The sequence below is a fragment of the Perissodus microlepis genome, chromosome 9, assembly GCF_051167445.1.
Source record: "Perissodus microlepis isolate ML-2025 ecotype Zambia chromosome 9, ASM5116744v1, whole genome shotgun sequence".
NCBI lineage: Eukaryota > Metazoa > Chordata > Actinopteri > Cichliformes > Cichlidae > Perissodus > Perissodus microlepis.
The window spans coordinates 24,445,758-24,459,666 of NC_140469.1; the positions used below are offsets into that span (position 1 = coordinate 24,445,758).

Genomic DNA, 13,909 nt, shown 5'->3' on the forward strand with positions numbered 1-13,909 from the left:
CACACACAAATAAATTTACATTATCATCTGTAAATTCTTCATTAGTTACTACTGTGAAAATATATTTTGCACACACACTGATAGCAGCTGGTCTGGCAGAACTGAAAACGTGCATTTAATGCGCAAGTGTTAAACAAACACTGTGAATTTAATATAATATAATGGATCGTTTATTGCAAACAGCTGCTAAAACATCTTGTAGGTTAGAGCTACAGCTGCTACTGTGAGACAGTTTTTCTAAAAGTCAAACTGAACCAATGTTTATCTTTGACAGTTTTATTCTAAAGGAGCCCTATGTTGACAAAAACAGAGTCGGAGCATTTGGAAAGGTAAGAATAGTGTCAGTATGTGCATTCTGGGTCCAAAGATTGACCAAAATAGTCCATTCTACACTCGAGTATCTCTGTGTTAACATGCAGTTGTTGTACTTCAGGTGTATGGAGGCTATGTGACCAGCCTGTTGGTCAGCGGTGAGGAATCTCCTGTAAAATGCGGCGCTGTCCTCTCACCCATCACAGATTTTGAATTGTATGGTAAGCTGTGTTTGTTTGCAGCTTTTTGCATTTGAAAAATCCCCACTCCGCTACGTGTACTAAACAAATGCAGTAACCCTGCATAATCAGTCAGGCTCAGGCAGCACTGACAGAATATTCAGAGGAAAAGGGAAGACAGATTGCAAATCTAGCACCTTTAACCCCACAGCGGGGATATCTTTTCAGGAACTGCGTCACGCAAGTAGGCACACATGAGTATGATGGTGCAGACAAACCTAGAACTCAATCACATCAGCGCCAGACGAAGTTAACAACACCAGCCTCACCTCGGCTACCCGAGGAATACAATGTGTGAAATGCAGAAGTGCTGTGCACCGAGGGAGTGACAGTACGAGAGACGCAGGGAACAAGGAACGAGACGCGGTGCTGTTGTAGCTGGAGGCGCACCGAGTCAGGAAAGTGCAAATTAAGGAGGAGCTGGGCGTTGCGGTGTGACTGATTTCCCATCTATTTGATTTCTCTCGCTCTGCCAGAGGCGGTGAGAGACGTGCCATGACACTGGAATTGCGGAATAAATGAAGACTCTTGTAACAGCCTCAAAACTAAGGAATATGTAGATGGCTGAATATATTTAGACGTGGGGATAAAAAACCACCCTCAAACAAAGAGTGATTAATGGAAGATTTGATTTGATCTTAACAACAAAGCAAATAAAAGTTAACCAAAGCCTATTTCCCCCTCTAGCTTCTGCATTTTCTGAGAGATACCTTGGACTGCCCAAACCTGACACAAGAGCATACACAGTAAGATTTTATTACTTTTTTTTTTCATTTTCTTTCCAGTTTTAATAATTATCAAAATAATCTGCTGAAATGTGGTTTTTAGATGGCAAATTTAGCCCACAGAGCGTCTCAGTTTATGGATAAGAAGTTTCTGATTATCCATCCTACAGCTGACGGTAGGTCAGGAATTATAATCATCTTCATAACTAAATATGTAAAAGATAAACAATAATCTGTCTCATTTGGTTTCTTTAGAAAAAGTCCACTTTCAACATACAGCGAAATTCATTGCCCAGCTCATCAGTGAAAAGGCCAACTACACCCTACAGGTATGCAGTCTTTCTTTTCCCTGTTCAGTCCAACCTCTGGGAGCTTTGTGATCTCAGTGGTGGTCTTGCAGCAGGCAGAGGATTAGCCCTTCACAATGTCTGCCTCACACATAATGAGATTATAAGACCTCCTTGGGCATCCTGCATTAACACCAGGACTAATCCCTTTATAACACAATGCTCTGCTGGCGAATGTTCATCAAAGCTCATTACTGACCAACAGACACATTAGTGAGCACAGTATTAATATTAGGTCTCTACTAGTTTATGATGGGTTCAAATAAACACTATCACTTAGTTACTGTCGGTTGAAAAACACTTTGAGCTCTGATAATATACACTTACTAGATAGTTTATAAGCTTTGCTAATACCAGGTTGGAACCTCTTTTGTCTTCAGAACTATCTTAATTCTTCTGGTACAGATTCAAAGATGAGCTGAAAACATTCCTCAGAGATTTTGGTCCATATTGACATGACAGCATCACACAGTTGCTGCAGATTTGGTGGCTGCACATCAGTGATGTGAATATCCCATTTCACCGCATCCCAAATTCACTCATTTGAGTACAGCGAACTTTCTGTTGTGTTCAAGAAACCAGTTTGACATGATTTGAGCGAAATGACGTGTTAATCGGCTGCTATTAGGCAGCTATTAGGAGATGGGTACACTGTGATCACAAAGGTAGGCTATGGCATTTAAACAATGCTCAGTGGGTACTAAGGAGCTCAAAGTGTGACAAGAAAATATCCTCCATACCATTACACAACTGCAACAACCTGAACCATGGATACAAGAGAGGATCCATGCTTTTATATTTTACAGGGTATATCAAACAAGAGTCATCCAATTTCAAAGTGCTTTAATTCTGCAGCTCTACACCAGTAACAAGCGAAACACGTACTGTTAGAAAGAGGGGATTCACGAGTTTCACATAGTTGCTGGTAGGTAGCAGTGGTTACAGTGAGTCCAAACATGCTCCCAAAAATTTGGGACAAGTTTAACTATCATATGGACATTTGCCATGCGTGTGGAGGGCGACATATTGAGCACTTGTGAACATTGTAAGTTTTGTATGTAAAACTTTATGTTCAGCCATGTATTTAAAAATTTAAACCAAGCTTCTATGTACATTACTTTAAAAGGTATAGCCTTTTATAACCAGATTATTCTTTTGATAACACCCTGTATATGCCATCCCAGTGTTGCAACAGGAAAACTGAAACCTTCATGCTCTGAACACTTGGTGTGGTCTTTAGCTGCTCTAGGTTGGACGTGTTGCACATTAAGAGATCCTTTTCTGTATACCTTGGTTATAATCAAATGGTTAATTGAGTTACTATTGCCTTCCTATCAGCTTAAAGTGGATTGGCAATTCTCCTCTAACATCAACAAGGCATTTTCACTCAGAGAACTACCACTCACTTTTCCAACTAGTCTCTTTAAACCATAGAAATGGTCCTGGTAAAGCAGCAGTTTCTGAAATAATCGGACCAGTCTTACTGGCACCAACAATACATTAAAGGTTACTAAAATCACCTTTCTTCCCTATTCCGTTGCTTATTTGGAGCATGTCTGCATGCCTAACTGTACTGAACTGCTGTCATGTTATTAGATATTTGCATTGACATGCAGCTGAACAGGTATCTAATCGTAAGTGAGCCAGACCAGAGAAACTACCTTGTCTGTTAGTAATAACAGTTCAACTACACATTTAATCCCTGAGATCCCTAAATGTAAAAAAATCTGAAATTTCAATAACATTTTTCAGTTTTTCTACATAATTAAGAAAGAGTTGTTATTAATGTTATTATCTATTACTTAATTACTCTGCTATAGTATAAATTGTCGTAGGGGAGGTCTTTATATGCAGGAAAACGCTTAAACTTATTAAAATACAATTAAAGGTTCAAAATGTATGCCCTCCTTCACATTTTCCAAAGCCATCCATTGGGCTGGATTTTGGGCCTTGTGTTTGACACCCCTGGAGTAAACTGTTGTTTTCACTTAGCCAGGATGGTATTATTGTAGGGTCAATACCTTATAATAAAAAGTGCTTTGAGGCAACTGATATTGTGATTTGGCGGTATATAAATAAAACTGAAATCAATTGATTGTGTGAGGTTCTGATCCACAGTCCATGTAAAATGATAGATGGCTGCCAACCAGCAGAGAAACTAAACAAAGTAAAGCTGTTAGCATGAAAACTGATTTTAGCTACCTGAGATAAAAACTTTGTTGTGTTTTTTTGTAGGTGTACACTATATTTAGACGCTATTGACAGAAAGACCAATTTACCTCACGAAACACAGAGCTTTGTAGCCTCCTTGCAATCGAAGAACAAACTCCACAGAGTGAGGCAGCAGCGCTAACCACTGTGCCACCCTGCTGCACACTTCAGAAGTGTATTTCATCAGCATCAGAAAAAGATTTTTAAAGACCAAAAATGTCATTTGTATCCAGTTTCTTCAGATATACCATTCAGTAATCATATTAGTAGCATGACTAGCATGAATGCTAGTGCCCTAGAAGTTCAGTAAATGATTTTGTAATTAATTTTGGTTAAATAAAAAAAAAAAAAAAAAGAATTACTAAACACTGAATTCAAGTGATGTTCTTCCCTCATTCTTTGTGTTTAAGATCTACCCAGACGAGGGCCACTTCATCCACAGTGAAGCAACGAGGCAGCATCTCAGTCAGTCCTTGGTGAACTTCTTTGAGGAGTGCTTCAGGCTACCAGAAAGAGTGTTTGAGGAGGCTCTGGAGGAAGAGATTGAAGACGAGGGTTAGACTGGCCTCATAGAGCCCCTCCTGTGCCCCAGATCCTCCCAACCCATCTGGTCATCTACCTCCCTCCATTCTGTCCCTGGTGTCCACAGTATGCAACTCTCATTTGTCTTTGGTCCATCGTTTTCCTCCCCGTGTCCACACACTGCACCTGAGACTGCCTTTTTCCAGCAGACAACACATTTGCTCCTCCACCCATTCTTACTCCCTTCCCTCCTGCCCCAAGTTGGAATCAAAAAGGCTCGTGAGAGCCAGTAAAGACTGATGACCTGATATGAAGTCTGGGAAAATACTGACGGGAAGCAGTCTTCTCCACAACAGGGGAAGGACCAGCTCCTCAAAAGCAGTGGAGAGAAAGCATCAGCTCTCACACAGACTTAAAGCTGTGAGGAGAAGGAACACTTTATAGCACATAACTTGTGGGCTTGTATATTAATGAAAATCAGACCCCTGGTGAAAAACGCTAACTGGCATTGGTCATAAATGGGTGTCTGGAATAGTGGGGATACAGGAAATGTTACTATTTTTAAAGTTGTGAAGAACTTTTCATGTTGGACTGTGATTGTGTCTGTTGTTCTTACAGTATGTAAAATAGCACACAAGCATTCATCCAGCTATAACATGTTTTTCTTTTGGTACTCATGTTTGCCCTGATGTTAGTTTTATCTCGTAAATTTCATTTTACGTATTTCAGTGATGCTGACAGAATTCCCTGTTTTTGAAAACTATTCAAAGAGAAAAATACTTTTATTTATCTGACACAGTTTTATTGTGACGCTCGCGGTTATTCAAATGTTGAAAACAAAAACAAAAAAAAGCATTAACTTGTTTTAGTCACTGTGCCTTACTTTGTCAAAAAACATCCAGCTGTGAGGTTGCATTTCTAGAGTGGATTTTTAGGGAATAGTTTAACATGTTGGCAAGATTGGTACCACTTCTGACTGTTAAATATGAAGCTACAAGGATCTACTTAGCTAAGCCTAGCGAAAAGACTGGGCACTCTGGGAAACCACTATCCTGGGCAGCCTGCCTGTTTCTGGGTCAGCCCCTGTTAGCTAATCTATGATGTACACTATGGTAGGTTATGGCAGTGTGGACTGTATCCTGGCCAGGAGCAAGGACTTCCTAGAGTCACCAGAGATGTTAGTATATTCATTTTGAACCCTTTTTGATAGAAACAGGCTAGCTGTACATATTTCTCTGCTTCAAATGTTTACGCTACATGAACCTTAAGCTAGCTGTCGTTTCATATTTAACAGCTATGTAAGTAGTATCAATCTTCAGATAAAACTCAAAGTAAGCGTATTCCCCTTAATGCCTTGTGAATATTAATTGTTTTCTACTTACAGCTTGAAATTGAACTAGTTGCAGCAAATTGGCTTTTTCTTTTTTAAACAGACAAATCATTTCAGAAAATATACCCACTGACACCATGACAAAGCTAAAAATGTACATAATCTGCATGCACAGTTGCTTATAATAAGTATGTGAATGGTAGGTGAAGAAAATGATGGAAAGTGCAATAGTGAAAGTGAAAAGTGTACATCAGCAAATACACTGAGCAAGTGTCATAAGAAGCCAAAGGGACCCTGTATCCTGAAAAATTATGCATTTACATAAGAGAGAAAAATCATTTTGGCATATCACCCAAAATAATGACTCCTTGAGGCACAATTTTAATTTAACATCTTTTATTTATTTATTTATTTATTTATTGTTTTGTTTTTTGAATGGCCACTTGTGTTACGCTTCAGTGCATGTTATGAGGTAATTTGCAGCACTATCCCTGATAGCTGAGTCAACATGGTAATTTTTGACATCTTGAATGTTCCTTACTGGATTGCATAAGTTACATTTCCAGTAGTATTGTGATTGAGATCCCAGTCTCGTCAGCTTGATGTGTAAATGTTATTCAAATATCATTTTATTCTAAAAAACATAAAACAAAAAAAAAAGAAAGAAAAGAAAAAACTATTACCTGAGTGTTATTTGTGCATAAAGCATTTTGGAAGTTACATTTGACTATTCATTTCTGTTCTCCTGTTGCTGTCCTTGAATTAAGTTGAAAGTGGACTTTATTTGTTGCCAATGACAACAAAAAATTTTCTTGATGGCTGTTGAGGACTTTTTTCCCCAGATGCTCAACTTTGTTATCCAAAGCATAGAAGGACATTAATGGCAGACTGTGGCATGAAGGTAAATGTTAGAATAAAAACTGATATTTTATCAGACTTTGTTTTTATTTTATTTTTTGATTGTTGCATCTTGTGAAAATTTTTGTGACCTTTTTGTGGATTTTTAAGCTATATTAGGGTTTATGGCAACTTGAGAAGTGCAGAAAAACATAATCTTCTTGTTGAGTGATGATGTAACAGCAACAAGCCTAGACCTCTGCAGATTCTTACTGGCACCATTCATGTGCACTATCCCAAACATTTGGACACTTCACAAAAGAATAACAGCAGTGCTAAGTTGTCAAAGGGACATTAAGATTAGGATCAGGTATTTTTTGTAGGGACTAGTCCAAACTGTGCAGCAGTATGTTAATGACTGACCTTTGTGCTGTTGTGCATGGGGTCATCTTAGTTGTTCTGCTGGCTGAAGTTTATCTCTGCCAATGAGGGAAGTTGACAGTTATTTTATTTAAAATAACTTAACCCTCAGTCTATATTTTGCCTGTACTAACGTGTTTACATTATGCTAACAGTAGCTCTCAAGTTAGTCATGAGGTAGTAGACATTACATCTGGATGGTTAAGACTTGCTCTGTTGCAGACATAAACACCTGGAGACATGACTGAGTAGTCATTCAGTGCATCCATAATTGGTTCATCGCAGGTTGTGAAATCTGTCAGAGAGGGTGCTGCGGCAAAAACCTTGTTTTAGTCACTAGCATACTGCCATGGTCTCCCATAGTTTACATAATACTTTAATGGTAGCCCAAGAATTTGGACCATTTCCATCTGTTAGTGCTGCTTAAGTGCTTTTTTGTTTTGGAAACTGAAGAAGCACGGTCACCCAGAAATGGCCAGTGACATCAGACTGGATAAACACTGGACAGTGCTCATTGGTTTGTGGACTATAATTTTGAAGGCTTGAGCTTGTTAGTTTGCCATCTTGGGTTTTTGGGAACCAGACTTGGCGTGCCTGAAAATCAGAGGAAACAGTAGACTAATATATTGAGGAGGTATTCAACAGAAGTTAGCCACCCCCTAAAGCATGTCCTGCTTTATTGTTTGTTCTAATTTACAAGAAAATCTGATTTATTTTGGCCACCTGCTGATCATTAAATAAAACGTGTCCTTGAGGCACTTCAGCTCCAACCTAGAAGCTAGGTTAACCTGTCAAATAATTTACAGTTGCTATCATATTAGATCACATCTAAGTACTTTCAACTCAACTCATGAGCTAACTCTTCACTATTTTGAGGGGAACTGAGCCCTGAGCCTGACAGTGTAATAAAATACAGCAACACAACTGTAAACCAAGCTACAACATCCACAAAGCACAACATCCATTTAAATCCTGCACTATACCAATATTTATGTTGCCTGCATAAATCTTTCCATTTCAATTCAGCTGTAGTTTACACAGATCCACAGTACCACAAATACAAAATCAAACAAGTTAAATTGTGTGTAAATATTTTCAAGTCATGATTGAAGCAGCGAATTAGCTGCTGAATAGGAGTGGCACTTTGCTAAAATTCATCAGAAGAAATATATTTGCTCAAAGGCACTTTTAGTCCCAGTGTAAACAGGATTGTAGTTGTATATCAGCGCTTTGCTCTCCCCCTCCTCAGTTTCAAATTTGTGAAAGTTCTTCCTGGCTGTGGCGAGAGAAAACAATACCAAATTTACACATCACAAGTCACTTGGCATTTTCAGCTACTGACCAGTCTACAAGGAAGCAAAAATGATGCTTTCCTACCCTCATTGACAAAGAATTCGGCAATATAGAAGGTGGTCTTGACTGCCGACGGGGAATGGGGAATAGAAGGCCGTGTCCATTCAAAAGCATTTTTCTCTGGATGCCACTGTGTCCCGTAAATAGGATAGTCATATGCTGCCAAGAGGTACAGAAAGAAGAAAAAATATATTTTAAAAAAAGTGTCCTATTTTGCTAAAAACCTAGTAACATAATGCTGAATTAGACACTCAGTACCTTCCACTGTTGACACAAACTCTACATTTCCATCTGTGTTTACAGAGAGAACTTTGTAAAACTTCTTCAGTTCCTCATTTGTATTGTAAGTCTGAAAGCAATAGACATGACAGGTTAGTTAGACTGCATTCAAGCAACTGCCGCTTTTCATCAAGCTGTTGACTCAGTCTAATCTCAGACGATAGAAATGAATGACATACCAACATTCCCAAGCTCCATTTGTGAGAGTTAACTGTCAGTGGCTCAGAGGCTAGATCTTTCATGAGCTGAGCAGGGAAGCCTTTAAACATCCTGCTGTCTTCAGCTTTTGGGAAGGGAGCATACCTTAATGATTAATCAGCAATTTTACAAACAAATAAGCACTCTCTCATTAGCTGTATAAGGTAGTTAATCTAAAGATATGATCCTCAGATAATGTGTGGTTGGTACAGGCTTGACATGAAAACTGATCAAGTTTAAAACACAAAGATGGATTTTTAAAGTCTTTACTATTTCAGTCACCTATAATATTTAATTTATTCACTGAAAAACTGTTTTAAAATCTAGTTTCATTCATGTTAAGAAAATAAATCTCTTCCTTTCACAGTTTATACTATACCTGCAATGCTGCAAAAAACACCCCAAGAAAAACAGGTTACTACCATTTCACAAGTGAGAAGCAAAATGAAAAATGTTTAGTCACACAAAACATACCATTAGTGAAGTTCAGAGGCAATGCCGCGCCGCTCGTATTGGTATATGCCAATATTGTCTTTTTGCTTGTTAAATACATCAGCTGTTCAAACCCGAGACAAGTACCCCACACAGGAAAATAGTCGCCACGCTTGTTTGCCTGAAAAGAATTCACACTCTTTGTTATGACACTTTGTAATGACAGTGTTGGTGTTGCCCTAAAACATGATAATCAGTGTTGATCCAGGGCTGTCACTGAGACTGATCAATCACATTTTTATGATGTAGCAACTCTGCAGTTTGGGTGAAAAGGCTGCACGTAGGAGAAGTTAAATTTCAGGCTTTCTCACAGATCGGCTATACAGATATTGGTGTGTTTCCAACACAAAGCTTTTTTTTTTCTTTTTAAACGTAACTAGTTAATTAACTTAAATATTTTCACCTTTACTTTTGATTTTGGCTTAGTCTTTATTTTATTAGTTTATGTGGGATTTGTCACTTCATCATACTTCCATGATTTAGCATTTACAATCCTGAGCTACAAAGCAATGGCATCACACCAAGGAACTGTTCATTAGATTCAAGCAGAATCTGCGCAGATTCTAGCAGTGTGTCATGATAATATTTTTTTAATTATTATTATTATTAATAGTGTCTTGCCTGAGTAAGTCTTCATGTACGTTTGCAGTGCTCATTCCTAAATGTCTTTGTATGACCATGTGTAAATAAAAATAAAATAAAACCATGCAGCCAAAACAATAATCTGTTCTTAATCCTTAACGGACTGCACGTTACGGATTTTCAGTCAGATGCAAAAACAGTATCTTAATATTTACGTAACTTATAATAATATATTTACACTACAATTTAAAATCCAGAGCAGGTATTTGTCAGTTGACCAGTTTAGCGTTGAACAAACCAGCACACCGCCTAGCTCCAGCCATCATTATTTTAGTCTTCCAAACAACATAATATGATGCAATAGCAGCAACACCAACAACCAGCTGTCAGATCCACCCTTATTAATATACATCATAATGAGCATCATTAAACAGATAAAAGTATTTTCAACCTTTACCTCAATAGCGAGCTCATAAAAGATTTTAGCAGCCCTTTCATAACCAGATGAGACTATGCTGACACCGCCGCCTGGGTAAAGGATCCTGTAAACAAAGAAAACTGAGTCAAAATTAAAGAAGAAAATGAGAAACATGAAATAAGATAAATATACCATAAAATCTGATATGTTGCGGTTTTAAATGAGATTTTTTTAAGTGGATGCACCAATTATGCAGGCAGTGCTGATCAATTAAAAAATACTAGTAATACTAACAACAATGTATTAAAAATGCATCTATCTAAATGAATGGATAAGGACTGAAAGTCTGTTTACAAATGTAGGGGCTGACAAACCATTATTTCTATAATATTTATTTAATCTATAATTATTGATATATAACTCACATACCTAGCAATTAATCACCATCAACTTATGGTAAACTCTTCTTCTTTCAGCTCTTCCCTTTAGGGCTCACTACAGCAGATCACCTGCCTCCAATTGACGTTATCCCTATCGTACCCTTACACCAAACTCCTCATGAAAATGGTTGGTTGGTTCTCAGCTCAGCGTGTTGTCTTTTTGTTAGTGCCAACATCTATAAACCATGTATCAACACAGGACACTGCTGCTCACTGATCACAACCTGTCTTCTTAACCTAGCTTGAACAAGGCTTTCCCATATTTTCATGCAATGACTCAGCATCTTTATCCCACTGTAGTTATTCCTCCCTACAGTATAGATCCAATCACACCTTTTATTGTTTGTGAAAAGCCCTAAATCCACCAAACAGGGCTCCAACTGTCTAACTGTATATGTACTGACCCATTGATTGAGTTGAACAGTGTCTTATAGTCCTCCAGTGTCTGGTTTATCCTGCAGAAGCAATAAGTTCAATGCAAACACACTGGGTTAGACACACACCATTACGCAACATCTCCTCTTATAAAAGTGTGACAAAGTATGCAGTCAGATAATAACATGCAGAGGTAATGTCGGCAGATGATAACAGCTCACATGACAGGTACAACTCTAGCTCCTGCTGACTCCAGGAACTTCACATAGGAGGCAGCTATGTAAGCTGTTTGGCTAGTTTGGGGTAAATAAACGTCCTGTGCCAGTACACCTGTTGGAACAAAAACACAGCGCACATGTCTTTTTGTTATAATGCTGGCATTTTCCATAGTGATACAGAAACAGCAAAAAGTTTACTGTGTTACGGCAGGTTTACTGTAACTGTCGCCCGATGCTTCCCAAGTGTAAAGCTGCAAGTTAGCTTAGATAACAGTTGTAGTAAATATCGTTTTAATAACGCATTAACTTACCTATTATGGGTTTTTCGTTTTGTCTATCAGTCTGGGCTGATAAATAAAATGGCAAACACGAAAGAAAAACGCACAGCAAGAGCAAGCACATGTTTCTAGTTTTGAAAAAGGTCTTCTCGGGTAAAAGAAATGCCATTAAACAGTTTTTATGCCAGAAAAAGTCTTCGACAGATACTACTCAGCGAGCCGCGCGTAGCTACCACAGTCATTGGTAGCTACTTAAAGCGGTACCGCCCACTTTTTATACGCATACAGCTACGTAAAAACCGGATTGTCTTCTTCAAAATAAAAGCATCCCTCCCGCCTGGAACGATCTGTTAATAATAACCTACCGAATAAATAAATAAATGATTACTTCCTCCAGTGCTCAAGCACTAAATTACGCCAAAAACATGTTTCATATATATATATACACACACACACACACACACATATGTGTGTGTGTGTGTGTGTGTGTGTGTGTGTGTGTGTGTGTGTGTGTGTGTGTGTGTGCTTTTGTTTTGCTTTCTCTGACAGCCTTCAGCGGCAAATAGGATTCATTCTGGCCAGTCATAATTTTGCCACTATAAAATAAAAGTAAAAATCTAAGTGAATAAACATATTTAACTGCATCCCATTTTGACAGTATTTAAAGTTGTATTCATGCTGTTAGATGGATGACATTCTATTTTTAGTCAAATTAAACGCCTTTACACAATAAGCTAATACTGAAAAGGTGGAAAAAGTGAACAAACTTCGCCAGAATGCAAAAAAAGAGTCATGCATCGAAGAGTAGCTTAGCTTCTATTAAGTGTTTGCATTTTATTTATCATATTCTGTAATTTTATCAACACATTTATATCATAGTCCCAGGGCAGCTGTGGCTACAACTGTAGCTTGCCTCCACCAGTGTATGAATGTGAGAGTGAATGAATAGTGGAATTGTAAAGCGCTTTGAGGGCCCCAAAAAGCGCTATATAAATGCAATCCATTATTATTATTATTATTATTACAGCTCAAACAGGTAATCAGCACTTTGTAGTTTTTTAGTTCAATTTTTAGAGGTCAGGTAAGGTCAGGTCATAACCATAACATCACAAGCAGTCTGGTTGGAGACTTCAAGGCGATTTACATTGACACCCGCAGCAGTCAGCTTCTCATGTAACTGTTTGATGACATCCTCAGTCAGCGTACGAGTGCGAGCCAGGATCCAGGCAAAGTCAATGTTAAAAACTCCAAAGAAGTCAGAACAAGAGTACACCAAAGAATAGGACTGGTAATCTGTGGACAGCACCCAGTAGGGACCATCTGCAACAGCTGGATATAGACACAGATTGTATATTTTTTTTTAAAAGTACCATTGAAAGTACTTTGTATTTATATTTTATTTCATTAAAATATACAAGCTGTGTTCAAAAAAGTACCTTTAAAGAAGTTGACACTTAGAACAGCAGGTTGAGATGGTTCTTTAACTTTGGCAACTCCCTCAATCGAGTTTATCGTCCCATCAGACCTGTAATTTAGACAAGAGCACATGGGGTGACACCAATCAATATTTATTCCTTTTCAGGGTAGGGTAGTAGTTTCACCTAGATAGTTATAGGCACATTTTTGGCCAAAAATAATCATTTTTTCAAAGCAGAAGAACAGCTGAAACCTTACAGGAGCTCCGCATTGTGAACTTTGACTGTTCCATCGGACTGAAGACTGTATGTAGCTTGGTTACATGTTCCTCTTTCAAACACAGCTGGAAGCTTCTCAATTTCGTACCAGGTACCCATATACTAAAGACAGAAGAAATTTTCTTCTTATTTTATGACCACACGGAGTCCACCAGTAACAGTGTTTTCCTTCATTAAAACAACTACCTCCAATTAACCTAAAACATAAAATAAAGCAAGGCCTAATAGAGCTGAACACCCTGCACACAGTTTAAGGTTAGAAATCAAAGTTCAGCAGAATGTAGTCATTAATAGCACTAATAATTCAATATTATACCTTTGTAACGTTGAAGTCTTCTTGAACAGATGGCTTCGGGCACTTGCCAACATGAAAAGACTGACCGTCAATTGTTGCTGCAGTCAGGAGAAGCGCAAACAGAACCTTTAAATAAAGTTAAAGCAACTGATTAAGCACACTTACACTAAACTTACACAAAAATAAAAGTGTAACAGTGTCACAGCACCTTGAATGCCTTCATGTCCAAAAAACTTGCAAAAGCTGTCAAAGTAAAACTAAGAGCAAACTCTGTTACCACACAACTACTGCTCTATTATGGGAAGGCAAAGGGGTTTGGCTATTTGGTTAGCTTTTCTTTCCGT

The 13,909-nt window shown here is 38.2% G+C and overlaps 3 protein-coding genes across 7 annotated transcripts in view; 1 reads left to right on the forward strand and 2 right to left on the reverse strand.

Annotated features, from left to right (window-relative positions):
- LOC146380578 (A-type potassium channel modulatory protein DPP6-like) overlaps positions 1-6,622 on the forward strand; it is a 253,820-nt gene extending 247,198 nt beyond the window's left edge. For all 5 annotated transcript variants that reach the window (XM_084939770.1, XM_084939771.1, XM_084939774.1 and 2 more), the window contains 6 exons: positions 275-329; positions 434-533; positions 1,239-1,297; positions 1,380-1,452; positions 1,532-1,605; positions 4,245-6,622. In XM_084939770.1, coding sequence (XP_084795896.1) covers positions 275-329; positions 434-533; positions 1,239-1,297; positions 1,380-1,452; positions 1,532-1,605; positions 4,245-4,394 — 511 coding nt within the window. In that variant the 3' untranslated portion in view covers positions 4,395-6,622. The remainder of the gene's footprint in view (positions 1-274; positions 330-433; positions 534-1,238; positions 1,298-1,379; positions 1,453-1,531; positions 1,606-4,244) is intronic.
- Positions 4,453-11,829, reverse strand: ggh (gamma-glutamyl hydrolase (conjugase, folylpolygammaglutamyl hydrolase)). The gene is made up of 9 exons (XM_084939775.1): positions 11,610-11,829; positions 11,302-11,410; positions 11,110-11,160; positions 10,305-10,389; positions 9,248-9,386; positions 8,755-8,858; positions 8,555-8,645; positions 8,321-8,455; positions 4,453-8,219 (listed from the first exon to the last, which is right to left on the reverse strand). Exons 1-9 carry the CDS (start codon positions 11,743-11,745, stop codon positions 8,101-8,103), a joined length of 969 nt encoding a protein of 322 aa, XP_084795901.1. The 5' UTR covers positions 11,746-11,829; the 3' UTR covers positions 4,453-8,100.
- Positions 11,830-12,390: 561 nt separating this feature from the next.
- On the reverse strand, positions 12,391-13,868 carry LOC146380582 (apolipoprotein D-like). Its single transcript, XM_084940379.1, has 5 exons — positions 13,774-13,868; positions 13,587-13,691; positions 13,251-13,372; positions 13,013-13,101; positions 12,391-12,905 (listed from the first exon to the last, which is right to left on the reverse strand). The coding sequence occupies exons 1-5, from the start codon at positions 13,786-13,788 to the stop codon at positions 12,664-12,666; spliced, it is 573 nt and encodes a 190-aa protein (XP_084796505.1). The 5' UTR covers positions 13,789-13,868; the 3' UTR covers positions 12,391-12,663.
- Positions 13,869-13,909: the final 41 nt, after the last annotated feature.

Excerpts from the sequence above, each read along its gene's own strand:
- ggh (XM_084939775.1), bottom strand. The coding sequence starts at position 11,745 with ATGGCATTTCTTTTACCCGAGAAGACCTTTTTCAAAACTAGAAACATG. Across the intron at positions 8,859-9,247 it reads GCCTCTGAACTTCACTAATG|CTGAAGACAGCAGGATGTTT; the intron begins GTATGTTTTGTG and ends CCTTCCCAAAAG. Across the intron at positions 8,646-8,754 it reads AATGGAGCTTGGGAATGTTG|ACTTACAATACAAATGAGGA; the intron begins GTATGTCATTCA and ends TATTGCTTTCAG.
- LOC146380582 (XM_084940379.1), bottom strand. Across the intron at positions 13,373-13,586 it reads AAGACTTCAACGTTACAAAG|TATATGGGTACCTGGTACGA; the intron begins GTATAATATTGA and ends TTCTGTCTTTAG. Across the intron at positions 12,906-13,012 it reads AAGTGTCAACTTCTTTAAAG|CTGTTGCAGATGGTCCCTAC; the intron begins GTACTTTTTTGA and ends GTCTATATCCAG.